Genomic DNA, 19,194 nt, shown 5'->3' with positions numbered 1-19,194 from the left:
AGGATTGATGTTAGTTGCCGGACGTTAAGCTTGGGCAGTTGAGCAAAATGTACGATGGTATTTAGGAACACTTCGTATCCACTGGTAGAGACGTACCAGACAGTTCGCGCTTATGATACCTCCACATCTCAAGCGTTCTTCTGATACCTCCCTTGACAACAACCCCTTCATTTGGAATTGAGAAGAATAGGCTCTTTCTACTTCGACGCTTACACAGTGAGAAGAGATGGCTGCTAATTTCCAGCCAGGCACAGCATGGTCCGAAAGTCACGACTCACGCTATCGATTTGGATTTATTGGTTGACGGAATGGGATGATTCTCAAGCGATCTGATGTGATCGACTACGTTCTCATTGTAACGAACCAAGACGGAATTGACTTGGCTTTGTCAACAACTAGCTTGAGGAACACATGATGCAGACATCTGACTTTCTGGTCGCGTGATTCACCTCCTCTGGCAGCGGCTGAGGCTTCTTCAGATTGTGTATTATTCTCCTATATTTCGTACGAATCTTGGTTCACTATGCTATTTCATCAATTTGGCAATATTTCTTATGTGTAGGAGACTGTCTGAGTACACGGCTACTGCTTCAACGACTCCAGGATAAGGGTTTTGTACCCCTCAACAGCCCCCTCGAGATCGGAAACAAGAATTCGCTCATCATTTGAATGTGCAACAAGAATAGTACCAGGGCCATACAAGTACCTCTTGTGGTCGCCTTGGAGATATGGCACGTCGGTGTAGTAGTTGGCGACGGTCGTATTGAATCCTAGCCATGTCAGTCAAAGAACCCTTACAAATACTCAACCCCCGACAAGGCAGACTTACCATCAACATCATAGTCCAGACTGACAGGCTTGCCACCAGCATTGAACGAAAGACTAACATGCTCCGGGGTAGCATTGTACGCAGCCTGGCTCAGTACCTCCTTCACCAAATCGATATCATCAGTGGCGAGTCGGATCGAAGTCCTCGCCGTGGCATTCTCCGGAATGACATTACTGGCAATGCCACCCTCAATAACGCCCACGTTCAACGTCGTATCCCCAAACTCCTCCGTCGAAGGCAACTCAGCGTCGATGATGGCTCCCAGCGAGCGGACGAGGAGATCAATCGCGTTGCGTCCTTGCTCGGGATATCCGGAATGCCCAGCGATGCCATCCGCTGTGACATTCAACCCCAAGACGCCCTTGTGGGCGCGAACCAGCTGGTTCTCCGTCGGCTCGCCAAAGATGACAGCTTCCCATGTGAGATTGAGATTATTGGCGGTCTGCATCCCATCACCACCAGTCTCCTCGCCCACCACAAACAATAACGAGACATCCCCGTCGCTGATCTCGCCACTCTCCAGAAGAGCCTCCACGGCAGTGATTTGCGCCGCGATACTGCCCTTCGCGTCGGCCGTGCCTCGCCCACGGATCTCATCGCCGTCGCGGGAGTAGGGGATGAACGGCGGCACGGTATCGTAATGAGACGTAAGCAAGACGCGAGTCTCACGCGAGGTTCCGGGGTACGCGAAGACGTTTTGCCTGTCGCCTTCGACGGTCTGAAGCTCGACGGTGAAGTTCGTCTCCAGGTAGTTCTTTAGGACCTCGGTTCCGGGGGCTTCGGCTTTGGAGGTTGAGTCGACTTCGACCAGGGACTTGTGCAGGGCGATGAGCGCCTCGGTGTAAGGTGCGGCCCAGGCCGACGAGGCGGCGAGGGAGAAGGTGAAAGCGGCGATGCTGTGCGGCTTCATCGTGAAGACTTGGGGGCGAGAAGTTGACTGAAGAATAACAGTTCGGGTGACTGGTTTGTCGGAGGGAATTGGCGAATAATTATTCAGAGATTCCTTGCGCTATCGGCGGACGCGGCATTGATCATCTTCAGATACCATGGCGTGATGACGAAACCCTGCTTCCAATCCGACTCTAGATGCGGGTGGCTGCATGTGCTGCAGGAGGGGGCAGAGGGGTAACACAACGCCAAGCTGATAAGCGTGGGGAAGGCGATAAATACCGGCTTGCCAAAGGTCTTGCCGAAAGCTCTTGAATCGTCTGCTACCAGCGATCGCATGTACCTGAGCAGAAAAGATCAAGAATGGGGTTGAGATAGCTTGTTGGGAGAGGAGGGGAAGTTGCGGAGGTCGCGGGGGTGATAGCCGTCGCTCCGCATTCCTGCCATTGGACCGTTTTCACGGCAGACAAGTCTCGAGATAGCATATTCACAACTTTGAGTTGCCAAAGAATCTACCATGTCTGCCGGCTTTGTGATTGATTTACTTAATTGGTGAGTTTGATGCTATTGATCATGACCAAACGCTTTTTGCCGCCATAACGTGGGCCAATTCGCCTATCCAGTCATTCGTATCGCTCAACCAAGTCACACATCGTGACCCAATGAGCCAAGAATACTGCACCCTAATCATGCTTCTCCTCGAAGAACTTCATCTCGGTAAGCCTTCTTCAACTTCACGAACCGCGGGTGATCTCTGGCAGGAAGCCTCGCATCGGTCTTGCCCCCGTTCTTCAGCCGACGAAACATCTCAAGCCCGTCCTTCCTCGTTGTCAACCCAGAATGGGCAGCCGGCAAAGGCAAGGCCATGAACTTGGCATCCGCCTCATCCTGTAGCACCCATTCGAGTCCCCGTTCTTTCAGGCAGCGCAACTCATTTTCGATGATGCCATCTCTACCAATCTTGTACGCCTCGTCTCGTGACAATATTGGCGATTCCCCTTCTTCAACAATTCTGATGACCGTCTCACCTGTGGGGGTCGTTGGCTCGAGAAAACCAGCGTCGTCAAGCCAGTGAAACAGCAGACTACCAGACCCCGAATACGCTCCCCATGGATTGATCTCTATCAGCTTCACAGAAAACTGAGGCTCGAGGACTTTAGCATAGATGTCCAACACGCAAGAGTCAAAGTCGAGATCAGCAGCCATCCGAGACCACAGAGCACGAACTTGCTCCGCCAGCGACTGCAAACCCTCGTCTGTGATGCCTGCATGATTGCACTGGTAGAACCTGCTCTGGCTAATGGCGACTACTCTGTGCTTGTTGACATAGCATCGCCACTCGCTGAGTCGATCGAGGTTGGTGTGATACGGGAAGAAGTACAGCTGGTTGTCGGCAACGTCGTCGCTGTTTTCGTACTTATAATACAAGCCCAAAAGAGCTTGCACGGTACGTTTCGAGGACACCAGCTTGACAAGAGCTTCTCGTATACTGAAGACCGCTCGAAGATTCCCTCCGTCGGCGTCCTTTGGGCTGCAGTGGCTCAGGCGGACGAAGTATCCTTCGGCTGAGCCTTGGAGACCGGGAGTCGCTGCCGCCGCCATGCTTTCTCCTAGGGCTTTTAGATCTTCGTTTTTCTCGGCTTTTAGAATGTCATAGCCGACCTCGGATGCGACAGTGAGGAGCTTGGTAACTTCAGTCTTGGACAATGAGTGGATTGCTACTGCCGGACGAAGCATGTGCGTTTCGATTGTTGGCGACAGCCAATGCCCCATGTTGCATGGAGCTATCTCTCGCTCTCTTTCAAATAGAAACAGCGGCGTGAGGTAGCCTGTTTCCTCGAGCCATGGTGCCAAGGCGTGGTGGTTGAAGGAATTCAATCGGGCAGACGGCGTCGTGTTGATCGGGCGTCGCTGAATGATGACGGCTTGCCGCTGGATAACCTGCATCTTTTCGCGTACAAAGAGGGTAATTAGCAATTGAATACGTTATTGGAGTTATTTTTCGCGCTGGGCGCGATTGATTTTCATACGTGGTAGAAGCTGACGATTGAGGTCCCAACCGTATGAGTCACGCCGGTCGAAGGATCGGACATTCTGCTGAAGCTCTAAAGTTGTGTCTCAATCCGAAATCCTCTGCCAGGGAGTGCAAGTTGAATCTCGGACTTGAAGTCAAAGGCAGCAAGAGACGGCTGGTCCTTGATGCAATCCAGTGGCGAAGCAGGAGGAAAGGCTCCGACTCATAATTTGAGATCGCTCTTGCTTTTATCTTAACATTGGCTTCGGCGACTTCGGCGCATGAGGCAGTCGAAAGTCGTAATTGTTTGACGAAGGAACGTCTCATTCCATCATTGTCATAAGCAAAGTCGATGGCAAAGCACCATTCTCCGAGACTGACAGAATGGTAACGCCCATCTCAAGTAGTTTGCATGGCCCCGTTTGTTATCGAATCTACATAAGTGGCATAATTCCATGGTTTGCATTTGTCGTTTTCTAATGTTCACTTTCGACTTTCGACGATTAACCCATGCGTGTTCCGAGTCTCTTTCCTGCTGCCCCTTCTCCCTTTCTCAGCCGGCCGTCATTACCACTTCATGCCATTCACCTTCCATATAATCTAAAAACGTCTCTCCTGTCCTTCCTTTTGCTTTTTCGGTCCACCTCCCGTTCGTCCCTGCTACGAAAGACTGCCATTCTATCGTTCCTACCAATACCTGGTCGTGGTGGCTGCCGGATCTGTAACCGTCTATTTTGACAACAAGGATCATCTCCCGTCCTTTCGCTGTCTCTGCCCTCGCCGTTTTCTTCCACTTCACATCATCAGCACCGAACAAGAACATCAATTCTACAGCATCTTCTTTTCATTCATTGTCAGCTCTGCATCACCAGCTCTTCGCCATGGACTCTCCCTCTTCCTCCGGCATCGAGACACCATCCTCTTCTGCCATCGAGACATCATCTTCTTCCAGCATCGAGGAACTGTCTTCCGCCGCGATCGAGGTCCCATCTTCCGATGACTTGCCTGTCGTCGTCAGCTTTTCCGTTCAACTCGAAGCGTCGGGTATACAGCCCACCGCAGAAACAACATCCGGAGCGAAGAAGAAAAAGAGCAATCAGAAGACTGGTCCTCGCCATTGGAAGCTGCACCATTATCCAGTAGGGGTTTTTCGCACTTTTGGAAGGCCAAAGAACAAGAAGAACTATGTCTGTGGCACTTGCCTCGGGGACGTCAAACGTTTCCGCTTCCCCTGTAACAACTGCGGGACACACTTTTGCTCCCTGAAGTGTTTCAACGGCCACCACGACCACAATAACATCCCGATGTGCTTTTGGGTACGCAGGCCAAGTCTACTTCATGACACGCCTCCCAACCAAAGTTATCGCGCAATCGTTGTCGGCTGCAACGGCCGCTATAAATACATCTGGCTCAAGGCATCTTTTGACAAGGTAGATGGGATTCTGTCCTTCGAGACGGACTGCGAAGAAATTATCAGCTACGTCGACGAGTTCGAGCAACCGAGGATTCGCTGTCTGAACATCAACACGTGCCCAGAAGCCGCAGGAAAACTCGCTTACGGCCTCGACGTCATCACTTTCAACTCCAACGAAACTCAAGCCCGGCAAAGCAGATGGATCAACCAAACCTCTGCTCGGGTGGATCCAGCCGGAGCTGGAAATGTTTGCCCCGTCTCCGGCCCAGCCATCATCTTCGCCTACGATGTTGTCAAAGATAAGGAGTCGGCGGATGAAAAGACGTTTGGAGCCTTCATAGCCGGTCGTCATGCCACGTTCAAGGAGATTCAACCTTTCGCCGAGCTCCTTTTCTTTTACGAAGGTCGCCCTGGGTGGTCCAGCGGAACGTCGATTACTTTGCATGCCCTCAAAGTCAGCGACACAAGTCATGACTTGATGCAATCTCTTGGCGTGGGGTCGCAATTCGAAGAAATCTTTGCGCACGCAAATGTACTGGTTTTCTTTGTAAGGCCTCGATACCCTCTCTTCAGAGCTTTCTGTCTTGGACTGCGGTGGTACATTCGAAGCAGTCAACCATTCCACCAATCCGAGAGGGTCCAATACTCCAATGAGTACGGGGACCTCTTCGAGACTTTCGAATACACAATTCACGACTCAAGCCCAGTCCAGCTTAGGCGCTTCAAAAAGACCGGAAGCTTTCAAATCTTCCAAGTCAATGGAGGAAACGTCAAACCACATCACGTGAGGGCAATGAGCCAGTATTTCTCAACAATTCGCGGCACTGGCGAACGAGCTTCCGAAAACGGCTTCCGTAAGTACTGGGAACAGTACAAGAAAGAGCGCAAAGGGACGGATATTAACAGCATCGACTCTCCATACGACCTTGAAAAAGATGACTGTGGATTCGATCCAGATTCCGTCAAGACACGCAAAAATATGCAAGAGGTCGCCAAATTCGTTACCGTTTGGATAGCTGAAAGCAACAAGAACAACTGGGATGAAACGGAGCTGCAGTACGTTTCCGACAAGATGGGTTCGTTGACATCATTCGCGCCAGGCTTAGGCTTGCCAAGAGATAGACATGCCTTCATTCGAGATTACTATGAAGTGCGACGAATTTGTGCAGACAATTGGGTCCGGCTGCTTGTACAGGATTAAGAACTACATGTACTGGATAGCGCTTTCTTCATTCCATAGAATTATTGTCAAGCGACGCGTTCTCACTCAGTGTCGGACATCCCGTACATATGTTTGATGATAATAAATGCCATGAATCCTGATCAGTCTACGTAACGAGCGTCAGTCGGTGTCAAAGAAATGTGACTTCTGAACTGTATTCAAAAGACGGGTAAGGTAGGAGAGACATGAATAGGTGTGAGAATTCGGTCGGTCAAGATGGCAATATACCTGGGTGCAACAGATAAGCCCGGAACACGAGAAGAGAGCCATGTCTCAAACTGCAGTCGAACTGAGATTTGGGTTCTAGAGCGCCAAACACTTTATATTTTTCTGGGGTGCAGACCAACTTGCCCATCACGATGTTATAGATAGCCAGTAGTGTTTTTGATCAAGTTTATACAGCTTTCATGTAGCTATAATGGAATGTGACTTCATAATCGACGCTGAAAGCATAGTCTTTGATACTTTCAAGTATTGCAATGGGCTTGTAAGATGCGATGAGAGTCAACAACAACGCTCGCTGTGACTAGAGCCAGCTTGAGGGCTTTGAAGATTGAAGAAAGATGCCATGATGGGGCTGAGTCGAAAGAAGCCTGTAAGAATTAGTTTGGGATAACGCTTCATTCCTGGCTTGCAGAGCGATGCGCCTGATTTGGGGTGCATAACTACTCCCATGACATCTCATAACCCCGACCACCCATAATACTAGGATTCGAGAATGGGCTCTCATGTCACCGCATGTTGGTGTTCAGCATGGCTCATCCGATGATATACATGATGGCCAATATCGTCCTACGATATGAACCGGGCATAATAATATTGGTTCACGAGATGAGTTGATTTTGGATGGGCTATTTGAACGCTTGGTGGTGTGAAGAACTTATAGTTTACGAAAAGGCTAACCCTCTAGAGTGGAAAGATAGCCTGGTTGCATTCAAATGATCAAGTCTCCAGACTATGCAGTATCAGTGCACGTGCAAGCCGATGGAAGAAGAAGTCCGTGAGGACCGGCACCGGATACACATGTTCATGTCTGCCAGTGTGATACATAACACGCATCTCCTTGGACTTCTATTCAAGAATTCTGATCAGACTTCACCAGACACATGCTGTGGCCAGTAAGCCCACCTACCATGGATCATGACAACGTTCCCGTCAGCCACTCGGAACCCAAGACTGTCGAGTCTTCAAAGGCAGTTGCATTGGCGTTGCAGTGGGATGACACAATTGCCCGTGTTCTATGCCCATTTTGCGACAACATTCATACGCACCATATTGAATTCTTTGAAGGTACATGCGAGGACAGTTACCTTGGAACCGAATCCCCCACCATACGACGGGTCACACCACCATGCTTGTCAAAACCTCCAGAATATGGCGCATTCACTTATCGAATATTGTTTCCCTTTGAAGATCACGTATCGGTGGGGGACTTGGACTGGGAGATTCAACGCAATCAATGGGGAGAAGATACTGAGCCCTGCGAGGGCTGCTTTCGCACCGTGGGCCTGAAGCCCCTTCAAGTGGAGCCCATCAACGAGGAGGTGCATGAATTGACAGACGAATTCGACCGTTTGAGTATGAACGGGGTGAGTTATGTGAAAACACGTATTTTGAAACGACGGTAACTGAAGTGCAACTTTCAGGCTACCTCGAGCGCAGTGTCTGCTTATGAAGGTAGAGACGCTGGCTTTTGTGTCAAGAGCCCCAAGGACTCCTCCGATCTAGCGATTGCGGCCGCAAACGGGCTTGAAACTCGAGTTCAGGAACTGCTGAAGGCTGGCGAAGACATTAACTTCCAAGATTCGCACGAACGAACAGCTCTGATGGAAGCTGCGTTGTGGTCACATCCTAAGATTGTCAAAGACTTGCTGGAAGCAGGCGCTCTCTCATCGTTGAGGGATGCCCGTGGTAGGATGGCGATTGACCTGGCTCAAGAATCCCAGCAAAATGATATGGAGAGAGACAGACGTCATGACAATTATACGGAGAAACCTCTCGCCAAGAGAAGGGACCGGAAGTTTATTCGAGGTCTCCTCGGCGAATTGCCCTTTGAAGTCCAACAAGTAACCGAACTCAGAAATTCCAGTGACTTGCTTTTCCTCAAGTCGCCGAATTTATTAACAGCCTCTATTATCATGCCCGCGACTGGAGCGCCCATCTCCAATATGTACAAAACCATCGCTTGTCTGGACCGTGGAAAGCCGTTCCGTCCCACGCTTGCCGTCAGTGGCTGGATAGGCTCCGGTACAGGACAACTGCGGACCCCGATTGGAGAAATCGAGCAACTGACCTCCGGCTTTTGGGCGTTTCAGACTCTTGATTTGGCGGAAGAAATAGGATGTCCTTTCGAAGCCCACGACTACGATACTGACCGGACTGGACTGTACAATGCATGCCACGCGGAAGCTCAGCTGATGTGTTATGTTGTCAAAAAACATCGTATCTCGAATGGAGAAGGGCTTCTTTCGGATAGAAGCAAGGCTCTCAGGATACTTTCCCAACATCAAAAGGCGGCCGTGCGAGCGCAGATAGCTGTCAGTCAAGAGCCGTGCCAATCATGTAGGAACTTCCAGTCATCGATCAATAGCTCCAAGGACTTCCAGATTCATGTTGACATCAAGGTTGTTCGCGAGGTTATCTTATGGTAGTTACTGCGATTAACAATTTCTTTAGTTGATTGGATGATGCAAAGGCGTCGTCAAGTTTCTCGGTCCTTCAATGACCAACTTTCAACTTAAATCTTAATGCCGTGCCGATAATGGTTTTCTGCTTCTTGCGTCGTTCAAGAGATGGCAGCTGAATCTTGGCAGCTTCTTATTAATTCTAGGTCCTTGGAGGAACCTTCGGACGCTTCGAGAGGCGTTGCTGAGTTGATATTCTGCGTCGTTCCGCCCTCGGCACCGAGCACGGGGCGGAAAGTGGGTGCAATCCGAGCTTGAAGTTGACCGATCCCGTCTCCTTTCTCTCGCTTCAACCCCACCTCCCACTCTCCGCTGGGCTGAGATCAACGACTTGCCCAGCACAACAGATTCTGGAATTTAAATTGTTTTTAGTACCCCCTTTTAGCTTGTGGGCCATCTCTAACGTGCCCAGATTCTCCGAAAAAGACGGCAAGTTCCCGTGCTAAATCCAACGCCGATTCATGAACGAGAACCGTATTAAGAGTTCATCCCACTCTAAAAGCCTTGTGGGGGTAATGCGAGCCAATCAGAAGAGCCTTTTGTTTTCCCATTACAACATCACAGCACAAGTCCTATGCGCTTCACACGTTTTTTCGAGATGCTCCTTAATGATGAACGCAGGGAAGAATGACGATGGTTAATGAGGCTCAGATGGACACAACCTTACGCGGCTCGGACTACGCGTCGTGCTCGCCGATGCTCACGGAGATCCCCGTCTTGAAGACATTCATGGGCTAGACAACGATTATATATATCAGGGCTGATCATGGCCCTTTGTCACTGGAACTCTTTTGAAGTCATCGCAACCAGAGACAAGATTCGATCGCTACCAACACTCGCTTACGACATCCAACATGAAGTTTCAATACTCCTCGCTGCTGATGGCAGCCTCTGCGGCCGTTGCCCAGACCACCACCCCGGCCCCAACCACAACCGCCGGGTCCGGAGCCACGCCCTCCGTCACCCTCGACTACTGCACCGTCGTCCCTGCCGCCGGTAACGAGTCCCTAGGTTATTACAAGTACCAGAACATCCGCTTCGCCGCCGTTCCGACCGGCGACCTCCGCTGGGCCAAGCCCGAGGACCCACCCGTCGAGACGGAGGTCAACACCGGCACCCTCGCTGCGGCCGACGTCGCATGCAGCTCCGAGGAGGACTGCCTGTACGTCGATGTATGGGCACCCGCCGGCTCTGAAGGCAAGAATCTTCCTGTGATGGTCTGGACATACGGCGGTGGCTTTACCGGTGGAAGCAAGGCCGAGAACACACCCGAGGGTCTCTTCGATCTGTCTAAGGAGTTCGTCTATGTCGCGTACAACTACCGCCTCGGTCTCACCGGCTTGGCGAACGGTCCCACCTTCTTGCACGAGGGCGGTACCTCCAACACCGCTATCTGGGATGTCGAAGCTGCTTTCAAGTGGACGAGGAAGTACATCAGCAAGTTCGGTGGTAACCCCGATGAGATCACTGCTGTTGGTTTCTCTGCTGGTGCATCTCAGACTCTGTTCCAGATGACTGTAAGTAAACCACGGAAAAACTCGAGAATGAAGCTGACGAACAACTTGTAGCGTTTCGCGGGTCACGCTGAGCAGCTTTACAGCCGCGCCTATGTCATGTCGCCTGGTTTCGTTCCTGGCGCTGGCCACCAGCATGCTGAGGTGAGCATCATTCCTTGACAACACCAAAAGAGTTGAGACTGACAGAAGAATGCAGGCCTTCTGGCTGAACGTCTCCTCTGAAGCTGGTTGCCCCGGTGGAAGCCTCGAGTGCATGCGTGGCATCGATTTTGACACGTTGAACACCGCTACCACCACCATCCAGGACGCCTACACCTACCAACTCCAGCCTCGTGTTGATGGTGATATTATTGCCGATACCTGTGAGTTGCGAACATAGCCAAGGGTGCTTGACTTGACTAACCCGCCCAAGACGAGGCCCAGCTCTACCAAGGTCGCTTCAACTTCACCGGTCCCGTCGTCGCCACCCACGAGCTCCACGAGGCCAACTCCCAGTCTTACTCCGGCGTGAACACGACCGAAGACGTCGCCACTTACCTCCGCATCTTCTTCCCCGCTATCGAAGACAGCATCGTCGACGAGATCCTTGCCCTGTACCCCGAAAGCGACTACACCGAGCCCGGTCTGCGCTTCGCCGACATGAAGCAGCACTTCGACCTGACTGCTCACAACCTTGCCCTTACCCACGCCATGAACAACCAGACCTGGAACGGACTGGTTGCTCTTGACCAGGCAACTCACGGCACTGACCAGAGCTACTACTGTAAGCCCGGCCATAACCTCCGAATGATGAAAGACAGATATCTGACTCCTCTGCAGGGTACAGCACCTACACTCTCTCCAGCTCGACATCCACCGGCAGCACCACCTCGAACTCGACGACTTCTGTCTCCAACTCAACCGCCACCTCCGCCGCAGCTTCTGCGACCGCGTCTTCCAGCGCTGGTGGCCCTCCCTCGGGTGGCGGCTTCGGTGGCAGCACCTCCGTCAACGCTACCATTGCTGTAAGTCTTCACCTCAACATTGCGGAAGAACTGTGGTTGACAATTCTTTAGGTCATGATGCAAAAGTATCTCCTCTCATTTGTCCTCACCGGAAACCCCAACACCAAGTGGGCCGAGGACAAGCTCGAGTGGCCCCAGTACGGCAACTCCTCTACCGCTGGCACTCAGATCGTTTTCAACACGACCTTCTACTTGGATGAAGATGACTTGGCCAACGAGAAGGCTCTCTTCTGGAACAAGGCTCTCTGGTACTAAGCTTGAGATGTACCTGGTAGAGGCCTGTTAGATCTAAAACTTTCATGTTTATTGTTGAATCTCATGTACATACCCCATCATCTGTAGAAACAAGTACCGAAGATATCCTTTATTTGCTGAGCATCTGACCCGGTTGTCGTTGTAGAAGGGTACGCCGGCTTTCGGCTATTGGTGGCTAGTTGAAAAAACCAGTGGTATTATGATTAGTCTATCCGATTCTTTGCTTTCTCCTCACCCAGACCTCTTTGTCCGGACCGTCCGAGGTTCCCTCCTCTATTGATACTAAGGCCTCAGATCCAACAGCATCGCGAAGCTGCACCTCCCACACCCCGAGCTTGTATCTCGCCCGATCCGACATCCCCGAGAATAGATCAAAAGACCAACTGTGTTTCGGGCACGTGATTCCCGCGCTGAGAACAATACCGAAGTCCTCGATATCAAAGGGAACGCCTTGAGATAATGGGTATGAAGAATGAGGACATTTCTAATACCAGAAGCCATGGTTAGCTGTACTTCAATCGCGCAATTGAACAGGAAACCCAACTCACATGATCGATAGCATGGAACTTCCCCTTGAACCTGAATACCATAACCTGGTCTTTCAAGTCCGCCTCCATCTCGGCAGACTCAACGCAGTCCGGCGACAGATCCACTTCGGCGCTCTGCGGCGCCGGGCCGTTTGTCTTGGGGGCGTGGAAGACCTTGCATCCCGGCTTGAGATCTGTGGCACAGAAGCGGAGATCTGATAGGTTGCCGTCGTCCGACCCGAGATCGGGGAATGAGGACGCGAGACCGGCCGAGAACCACCCTGCGTCGGCCCGGGACCGCGACCCGAATGTGTTCATCTCCTCCGCCGTTGCGTGTGCGCGCGCTTCTGCCGCTTGATCGAGAAGATGAGTCGAGAGAGTGCTACTTAGCGTGGTGGATGCAAATTGCGATGACGGTGGATTCTGAATCATGTGCAGGATCACGTGACGCATTTCGATTCTAATCATGAAGTAAACATCTGTGAGCTTTTCTACTCCTGAATCAGTGATTGGGAAACATGTTTCAATGGCATGTTCACTGGTGGAGTACAACTCATTAATATGACTATGTGTTCTTACTGGAAATTGCGTTGCTGCCGTGAAGAACTGACTTGCTACCAGGGCGTTGAATATCGCCCCGCTGTTAGCTCATGCCGATAATAGCAAGTTCACCACCTTAGAGCTGTCGTACCAGGCTTGCGAGGCAACTTTCATCTGACAAGCGTCATCTTATTTTCCATCTTGCATCATCTGTTTACTTCAGCTTTTTGAACCCGTTGCAAACGTGCTCATGTTGCACGATATTGAACTCCTTCAGAGCCTCCTCAGACTTGGCCCGCTTATCACCACCAATAGCCTCCTTCACGCTCTCCTCGTTGTCCCATCCAGTGACAACCATGAAAACCTTCTTCTTCTGTCCTTCAACATCAATATCGCCGACAGTCCATCCATGAGCGCCCGCCACGTAGCCTGCACTCACGGCCCCCGAACTAGCGTGCGCCTGCATGAGAGCTTGCCACTTTTCATTGAATGCAGCCGTATCAGCGTCGGCAGGAACATAACAGGCAGTCAACAGAATGACATTAGCCGCTGCGACTTTGGCGAAGTCGTCTCCTCCGAGGTTGAAGTAGCCCATCTTCGGCATGACGGGGCCGGACGGGCTGGACAGCTCCATGACTTGGCCCCAAAGCTTCCTCATCTCCTGGCCATCGGGTGACTGCTTTGCAGCTTCGGCGGCTTCAACAGAAGTCCAGACTGAGGACGAAAAATCAGATCATTGCTTGCTCAAACAAACATGAAGAATTTGCTCACCTGCAGCAAAGTGGACACCCTTGACTGGGCTTTTATCTAGACCTCCGGCGTTCTGGACACCTTCCCATTGCCCTAGAAGGTCGGCATTGGCGATAACTTTCGAATGAACCTCTTTGATGGTTTGCGTCACGGGTGCACTCTCAAAGTCGTCCTTGACGGGTATCCACCCGAGCTCAACGACTTGAGACATGATGCTGAGTATGCTGGACCAGTGAGATTAGGTAGCCGGTTGGTATAGAAGTGTAAGTGTGATGAAATTCCTGCTCGGCCTTGCTAAACGGAATGGCGGCGTACATATACAAATATGAGAATGTGGCCATCAAATGGAATGCTCGGCAGTTCACATTTTCAAACGTTGAACTGGACTTAAACTTCATCTCATGTCATATGCGAGCGTCTGATACCAACAGAGCAGCGGGTACGAGCTTAGAAACGTTCCCGTCGGCAATTGTCAAAGCATCATATTGAGCTCAAACTCTGGTACAATATTTGCCCAAATATAGGGCCAGTCACCGTATTTACTATGGCATTCTGGGAACGGCGGCGAGCAGGTCTCTTTCAGTTCACTTATAGCTTGTTTTGAATTTTCGACGTAGCCTCCATGCATTGTACTTCAATGGAGTGTGAGCTTGAGGACCCCGCATTCCATCACGAATCCTCCGCACCATAACATTCAAGCCAGCGGCGATAGCCCGGCGGACCTGTTCATGCTACCCAAAGTCAATCAAGTTCGCTGAGACGCTTGAAAGGTGAGTTATGTGCATTAAGCTTGGCTGTGGGTGTGCGGCCACTTACAAGCAACAGGGAAGTTGACTGAAGCAAAAGCGATGGGGACCCTGTACGAACGGCAAGTACTGCCCAGAAATACGGCAACCGGACGGAACATACTAATCGCGCAGATGTTTTGCCGTGAACATAGCCAATTGAGCTACTTTTATCTCTGTTGAACATTCCAGTTGACAAATTACATGAAGAAGACTGAGCCCAAATATAATTCTTAAGCTTTTGTCCAAATCTCAGCGGATACAGCATTGAATTTCAGCAGCTTGTGTTCAGAAGCACACCTGCCAGGCATCTGAGGCGCGAGATGGAGATGACCCTGTTTCAAGCCCAGTCAACTTGCACCTCTGGCTCAATCTCTCCACAGCCATGAGCATTATTGAAGAAATCCATTGACTATGTCGTATGTCGTATGTATTCAACTACGCACATCTAAAGCTCATTGCCTCACAGCTCTAAACTCAATCGGCTTTCTCAAATCAGGTGTCCATCCCATCCCGCCTCTTTGCGGCTTCATAACCTCGTTCACTCCACCCGGCATCCGAATGTCGTAACGGAGAAGCATACGCGCCAAGATGAGCTTGATCTCATTGTTGGCAAAGTACCGACCCGGGCAGACATGAGCGCCGTAGCCCCACGCCAAGTTCTCCTTGGTAGCGTGGCTGAATGTGTACTGCTCCTTGTTCTTGTAGTGATTCGGATCCTCGGTCTCTCCCCTGCGGAGCTTGAGGAAGCGGTATGGATCGAAGGTCTGAGGGTCGGGAAATAGAACAGGGTCAAATAGTGGCGGGGCAAAGATGGCCTCAACCGTGATGCCCTCGGGAATGAGCGTGCCGTCCTTCAGTGTGATGTCCTTTTCCACGTAGCGGTGGAAGTGAGAAGGAGTCGTAGGATTCAGTCTCTGGGCTTCCTTCATGACGCTGTCGAGCAGCTTCAGCTCATGCAAAGCGACAGGACTGAGTTGTCCGTCAAACTGATCGCACACTCGTTGGGCCTCCTCCCGAAGCTCCTTTACCAGCTCGGGACGAATAGCCAGCTGGAACAACGTTTGAGCGATCGTAGAGGATGTGTTGTGAGTGGAAGCAACACCGAGTTGGACCATCGAGCCGGCCACGTCATCATCGGTCTGCTTCCATTCACCCTGCTTTGCCATCATCCAGGCTAGCATGTCGTCGTAAGATGCGCGGCCGGCCTTGACCTCTTCCCGTCTCTGCTGAATAATGGGAACCACGAGTCTCTTAGAGGCCTTCAGGTGCTCCCAGGATTTGGCAAGCTGGGTACGCTCGCGCTTGAAGAAGCGAGCGATGGGCCGCATCCAGCCTGGGTACATCTGAAGCATGTGCACCGCGGCCAAGACATTCTCGGTGAAGTGGACTGTGAGATATCTCAGCAACTATGGAGCGTTTGAGTTTAAGTTGAACACTTACTGCTGTCATGGATGAACTGCTCATTGCGGCAGAACTCTGGGCCCACGTATACGGATCCAGAAACAATGGCGACGATGCGGAGTGAGGTCCGGTAAATCGGATGCGAAGTCCACTCTTCACAAGGGCCGATGGTTTCATCAACTGTCTTCTCAATCTCGGACACTAGATGATGATTGATGCGCTCTGTTGTGGAGATGTTAGTACATGAGTAATCTATGCTTCCAAGTGACTCAACTCACTGAGATTTCTTGTCAGGTCTGAGCGGATGCAATGCACCAAGAAGGGGTTGCCGGATGGCAGACCCGTATACTGTCTGAGTACCCTCTATGATTCATGTCAGTCACAATGAGATCGCTTGGGGTTCCCGTTACAAGAGCTTACTTGATCATATGCTTTATTCTTGTTGAGAACAGCTTCCGACATGTTCCAAAGCTCATCAAGCGCCGTTCCCGGCAAAACAATTCGCTCGCCTGAGATGATTGCCCAGTCAGATCCCATAGCCTTGAGTACGCAGCAGGATTCTCATTACCTTCATAGTGCGTGACGCGAAAACACTGATTCTTGCACTTTTGGTAGCCTTCCCAGTAGAATCTCATAGGATCTCTCAAGAATTCGTTTCGTCGTTTGTAGTAGCCTCCAATCTCTTGTCCCATCAGAGGGATCCGGCTCAGCTGCTGCTTTATGCGCAGCCGCGGATAGATGTATGATGCGGAAAATACGACGGCAATGATGAGCAAGAGCGCACCGCGCTCATGTAAAGTAGAAAACAAGATCTCCTTGGCTTGAGACATTGTGAAAATCTGTGACTTGAAGATACCTTCCCGATGATTGACTTTGGAGAATGGTCATGAGAACTCATGTTATTTGAGCCAATGGAGTATCATTGCAACTATATGCGGGACGAGTAGGGATGTCTGGGCCCAGTCTTCTCGCGTCCTACTTACCCTTTCCGTGCACGGTGACATGTCTGGGCGCAGATGTGATGACGGCCGTGATGTCTTGGCAGCGCGCCCAACTCCTGACCGGCGCCGAGCCGCCATCGTTTGTGGAACCCGGAGTTGGGATATGTCGACCAGATACCCTTGCTCACGTGCCAAGAATCACGATAATGGTAACGCCGTCGGAGACGCGTGGGTTTGTCTGAAGTCATAATTATCCCAAGCGAGCTCCATGAATCAGGAAACGCATTTTGCCCGCACCGGCGACTTTCGAGAATGCGCGGTGCGGACGTGCGTAGGCATCCCCATGTTCAACGTCCACCTCGAACGTCCACCTCGATAATCGAATGTCGCATATGTGGATTTCAAGTCGGCGTCTCCTGCTCGACTTTGTTCTATTTACGGCAGAAACCACTCGTCTTGGCACCGCCACACGGAAGGTTTGGCGTCTGCAAGGTTAGCCAGGCTCGTTGGTGATCATTTACAGTGACAGGATGATGATCCTCGAGTGCCAGACCGCTGGGTCTGCGGGTAGAAGATGTGAAGATGACCAATGATCCCCAGTCAGAAATTTGGCATATCAACTTGGGTTGCATTATTGTCAACTTTGAAGTTGTGTCTTACATCGAAAGCCTTTGACAGGATTTTGTGTTGCCTCCAGAATTTTACCATGTCTTCCCTTCGTCCTGAAGAGCGCAGAGCGCAGAACAGGTCTCCGTACGAGAACCCTCACTCATCCGTTGACTCGGTTGCAAGTATTGGGCTTGAGAAGCCAGATCCAACTGTCATCGACTGGGAGGGACCCGATGATGTCCTGAATCCCCAGAATTGGGGACCGCGGACGAAGCTCGCTCATGTTCTGCTCGTCAGCTCCTTTACTTTGTATTCGTAAGTATTGCTCTGAGTTCTGATGCTCTTGGTGTTGTCTTCAGATGTCTAACACCCGGCCCAGCAACTTGGCTGCCGTTATGTTTGCCCCCGGAGCCCAGTATCTAGTTGAAGAGTTCGGTATCACCAGCTCGATGGTGGCATCGTTGACTGTGTCCATCTACGTCCTAGGATACTGCGTGGGACCATTCCTCATCGCGCCTTTATCAGAGATCTATGGCAGGGTTGCTGTTTATCACGTCTGCAACCTCACGTACGAAGTGTTCACCGTCGGATGCGCCCTCAGCACGAACTCATCCATGTTCCTCGCCTTTCGATTCCTAGCTGGCTGTGCCGGTGCAGCTCCGATGGCTGTTGGGGGCGGGACCATTGCAGACATGTACAACGCCGACGAGCGTGGCAAGGCGATGGCACTCTTCAGTCTTGGCCCTCTGTTGGGTCCGGTCGTTGGGCCCGTAGTAGGAGGATTCTTGACTCAATACAGCGGCTGGCGCTGGACGTTCTGGGTCATCTTCATCTTGGTATGCCCCAACTTTTCCTTCGCTTCATCAACTTTTACTAACGGCGAATGTGCAGGCTGGTGTCGTATCACTGATCGGCGTCGTGATCATGCGCGAGACATTCGAACCCATCCTCCTTGGCCGAAAGGCCGCATATCTGCGCAAGACCACGGGCAACGGACGACTTCGAGCACGAACGGCGAAGAACATAACTCAAAAGCAACTACTATGGAATGCCATCGCTCGGCCTACCAAGATGCTCATCTTCTCGCCGATCATCTTACTCTTGTCTCTCTACTGCGCCCTCATGTTCGGGCTTACCTATCTGCTTTACACGACCTTCCCATCCGTTTTCCAAATCAAGTATGGCTGGGGTCCCAGTCTGGCAGGCCTAGCCTACCTTGGTCTTGCGATTGGAATGATATTCGGTGTTGGCCTTGTCGGCGCCGTGAGTGACAAGCAGATCAAGAAGGCAAAGGCTACCGGTGCACCCGCCCGACCAGAGATCCGCCTCCTACTATCCGTCTGGTTGGCACCTGTTGTCTCTGTCGGCTTCTTTTGGTACGGATGGAGTGCCAATGGTGACACTCACTGGATTGTTCCCGTTCTCGGGACATTCGTGATTGGGTTCGGGTCCTTCATCATTCTCATGCCGTCCCAGATCTACCTGGTGGATGCGTTCGGTGCTGAAGCCTCTGCATCTGCATTGGCTGCAAACACGTTCATGCGTAGTCTGTTCGGGGCCTTCATGCCTCTTGGTGGTCCGTCTTTGTATAAGAGTCTGGGTCTTGGATGGGGCAACAGTCTGCTTGCATTCATTGCCATTGCGTTTATTCCCGTCCCTTTCTTATTTTACAAGTATGGCGAGCGTCTCAGAGCGCGGTTCCCTGTAGACTACTAGTCGGTAGCATATGTCAAGGAGCTTGAATGAAATTTGAATTGTTGATTCTCCAACTTGATTCGGGATATTGCATGGCATGCATATTTCTATCGACC

General features: G+C 51.3%; 8 protein-coding genes across 8 annotated transcripts; 3 read left to right on the top strand and 5 right to left on the bottom strand.

Annotated features, from left to right (window-relative positions):
- Positions 1 to 582: 582 nt before the first annotated feature.
- Positions 583 to 1,739, bottom strand: CkaCkLH20_11503 (uncharacterized protein; the record flags this gene model as incomplete). Its single annotated transcript, XM_038894217.1, has 2 exons — positions 583 to 770; positions 830 to 1,739. The coding sequence occupies 2 exons, from the start codon at positions 1,737 to 1,739 to the stop codon at positions 583 to 585; spliced, it is 1,098 nt and encodes a 365-aa protein (XP_038740547.1).
- Positions 1,740 to 2,404: 665 nt separating this feature from the next.
- On the bottom strand, positions 2,405 to 3,454 carry CkaCkLH20_11502 (uncharacterized protein; the record flags this gene model as incomplete). The annotated part of the gene is made up of 1 exon (XM_038894216.1): positions 2,405 to 3,454. The coding sequence occupies one exon, from the start codon at positions 3,452 to 3,454 to the stop codon at positions 2,405 to 2,407; it is 1,050 nt and encodes a 349-aa protein (XP_038740546.1).
- A 1,158-nt stretch (positions 3,455 to 4,612) lies between these two features.
- Positions 4,613 to 6,346, top strand: CkaCkLH20_11501 (uncharacterized protein; the record flags this gene model as incomplete). Its single annotated transcript, XM_038894215.1, has 1 exon — positions 4,613 to 6,346. One exon carries the CDS (start codon positions 4,613 to 4,615, stop codon positions 6,344 to 6,346), a length of 1,734 nt encoding a protein of 577 aa, XP_038740545.1.
- A 3,559-nt stretch (positions 6,347 to 9,905) lies between these two features.
- Positions 9,906 to 11,827, top strand: CkaCkLH20_11500 (uncharacterized protein; the record flags this gene model as incomplete). Its single annotated transcript, XM_038894214.1, has 6 exons — positions 9,906 to 10,568; positions 10,620 to 10,709; positions 10,765 to 10,930; positions 10,981 to 11,331; positions 11,388 to 11,572; positions 11,624 to 11,827. 6 exons carry the CDS (start codon positions 9,906 to 9,908, stop codon positions 11,825 to 11,827), a joined length of 1,659 nt encoding a protein of 552 aa, XP_038740544.1.
- A 208-nt stretch (positions 11,828 to 12,035) lies between these two features.
- CkaCkLH20_11499 (rieske domain-containing protein) lies at positions 12,036 to 12,786 on the bottom strand (the record flags this gene model as incomplete). Its single annotated transcript, XM_038894213.1, has 2 exons — positions 12,036 to 12,311; positions 12,376 to 12,786. 2 exons carry the CDS (start codon positions 12,784 to 12,786, stop codon positions 12,036 to 12,038), a joined length of 687 nt encoding a protein of 228 aa, XP_038740543.1.
- A 322-nt stretch (positions 12,787 to 13,108) lies between these two features.
- CkaCkLH20_11498 (uncharacterized protein) lies at positions 13,109 to 13,855 on the bottom strand (the record flags this gene model as incomplete). Its single annotated transcript, XM_038894212.1, has 2 exons — positions 13,109 to 13,608; positions 13,666 to 13,855. The coding sequence occupies 2 exons, from the start codon at positions 13,853 to 13,855 to the stop codon at positions 13,109 to 13,111; spliced, it is 690 nt and encodes a 229-aa protein (XP_038740542.1).
- Positions 13,856 to 14,884: 1,029 nt separating this feature from the next.
- Positions 14,885 to 16,663, bottom strand: CkaCkLH20_11497 (cytochrome p450; the record flags this gene model as incomplete). The annotated part of the gene is made up of 5 exons (XM_038894211.1): positions 14,885 to 15,819; positions 15,873 to 16,055; positions 16,112 to 16,196; positions 16,254 to 16,342; positions 16,402 to 16,663. 5 exons carry the CDS (start codon positions 16,661 to 16,663, stop codon positions 14,885 to 14,887), a joined length of 1,554 nt encoding a protein of 517 aa, XP_038740541.1.
- An 817-nt stretch (positions 16,664 to 17,480) lies between these two features.
- CkaCkLH20_11496 (uncharacterized protein) lies at positions 17,481 to 19,099 on the top strand (the record flags this gene model as incomplete). The annotated part of the gene is made up of 3 exons (XM_038894210.1): positions 17,481 to 17,698; positions 17,763 to 18,219; positions 18,275 to 19,099. 3 exons carry the CDS (start codon positions 17,481 to 17,483, stop codon positions 19,097 to 19,099), a joined length of 1,500 nt encoding a protein of 499 aa, XP_038740540.1.
- Between the last annotated feature and the right edge of the window lie 95 nt (positions 19,100 to 19,194).

The sequence above is a fragment of the Colletotrichum karsti genome (assembly GCF_011947395.1).
Source record: "Colletotrichum karsti strain CkLH20 chromosome Unknown Scaffold48, whole genome shotgun sequence".
NCBI lineage: Eukaryota > Fungi > Ascomycota > Sordariomycetes > Glomerellales > Glomerellaceae > Colletotrichum > Colletotrichum karsti.
The sequence above is the reverse complement of the archived record's forward strand: the minus strand, read 5'-3'. Positions and strand labels throughout refer to the sequence as shown.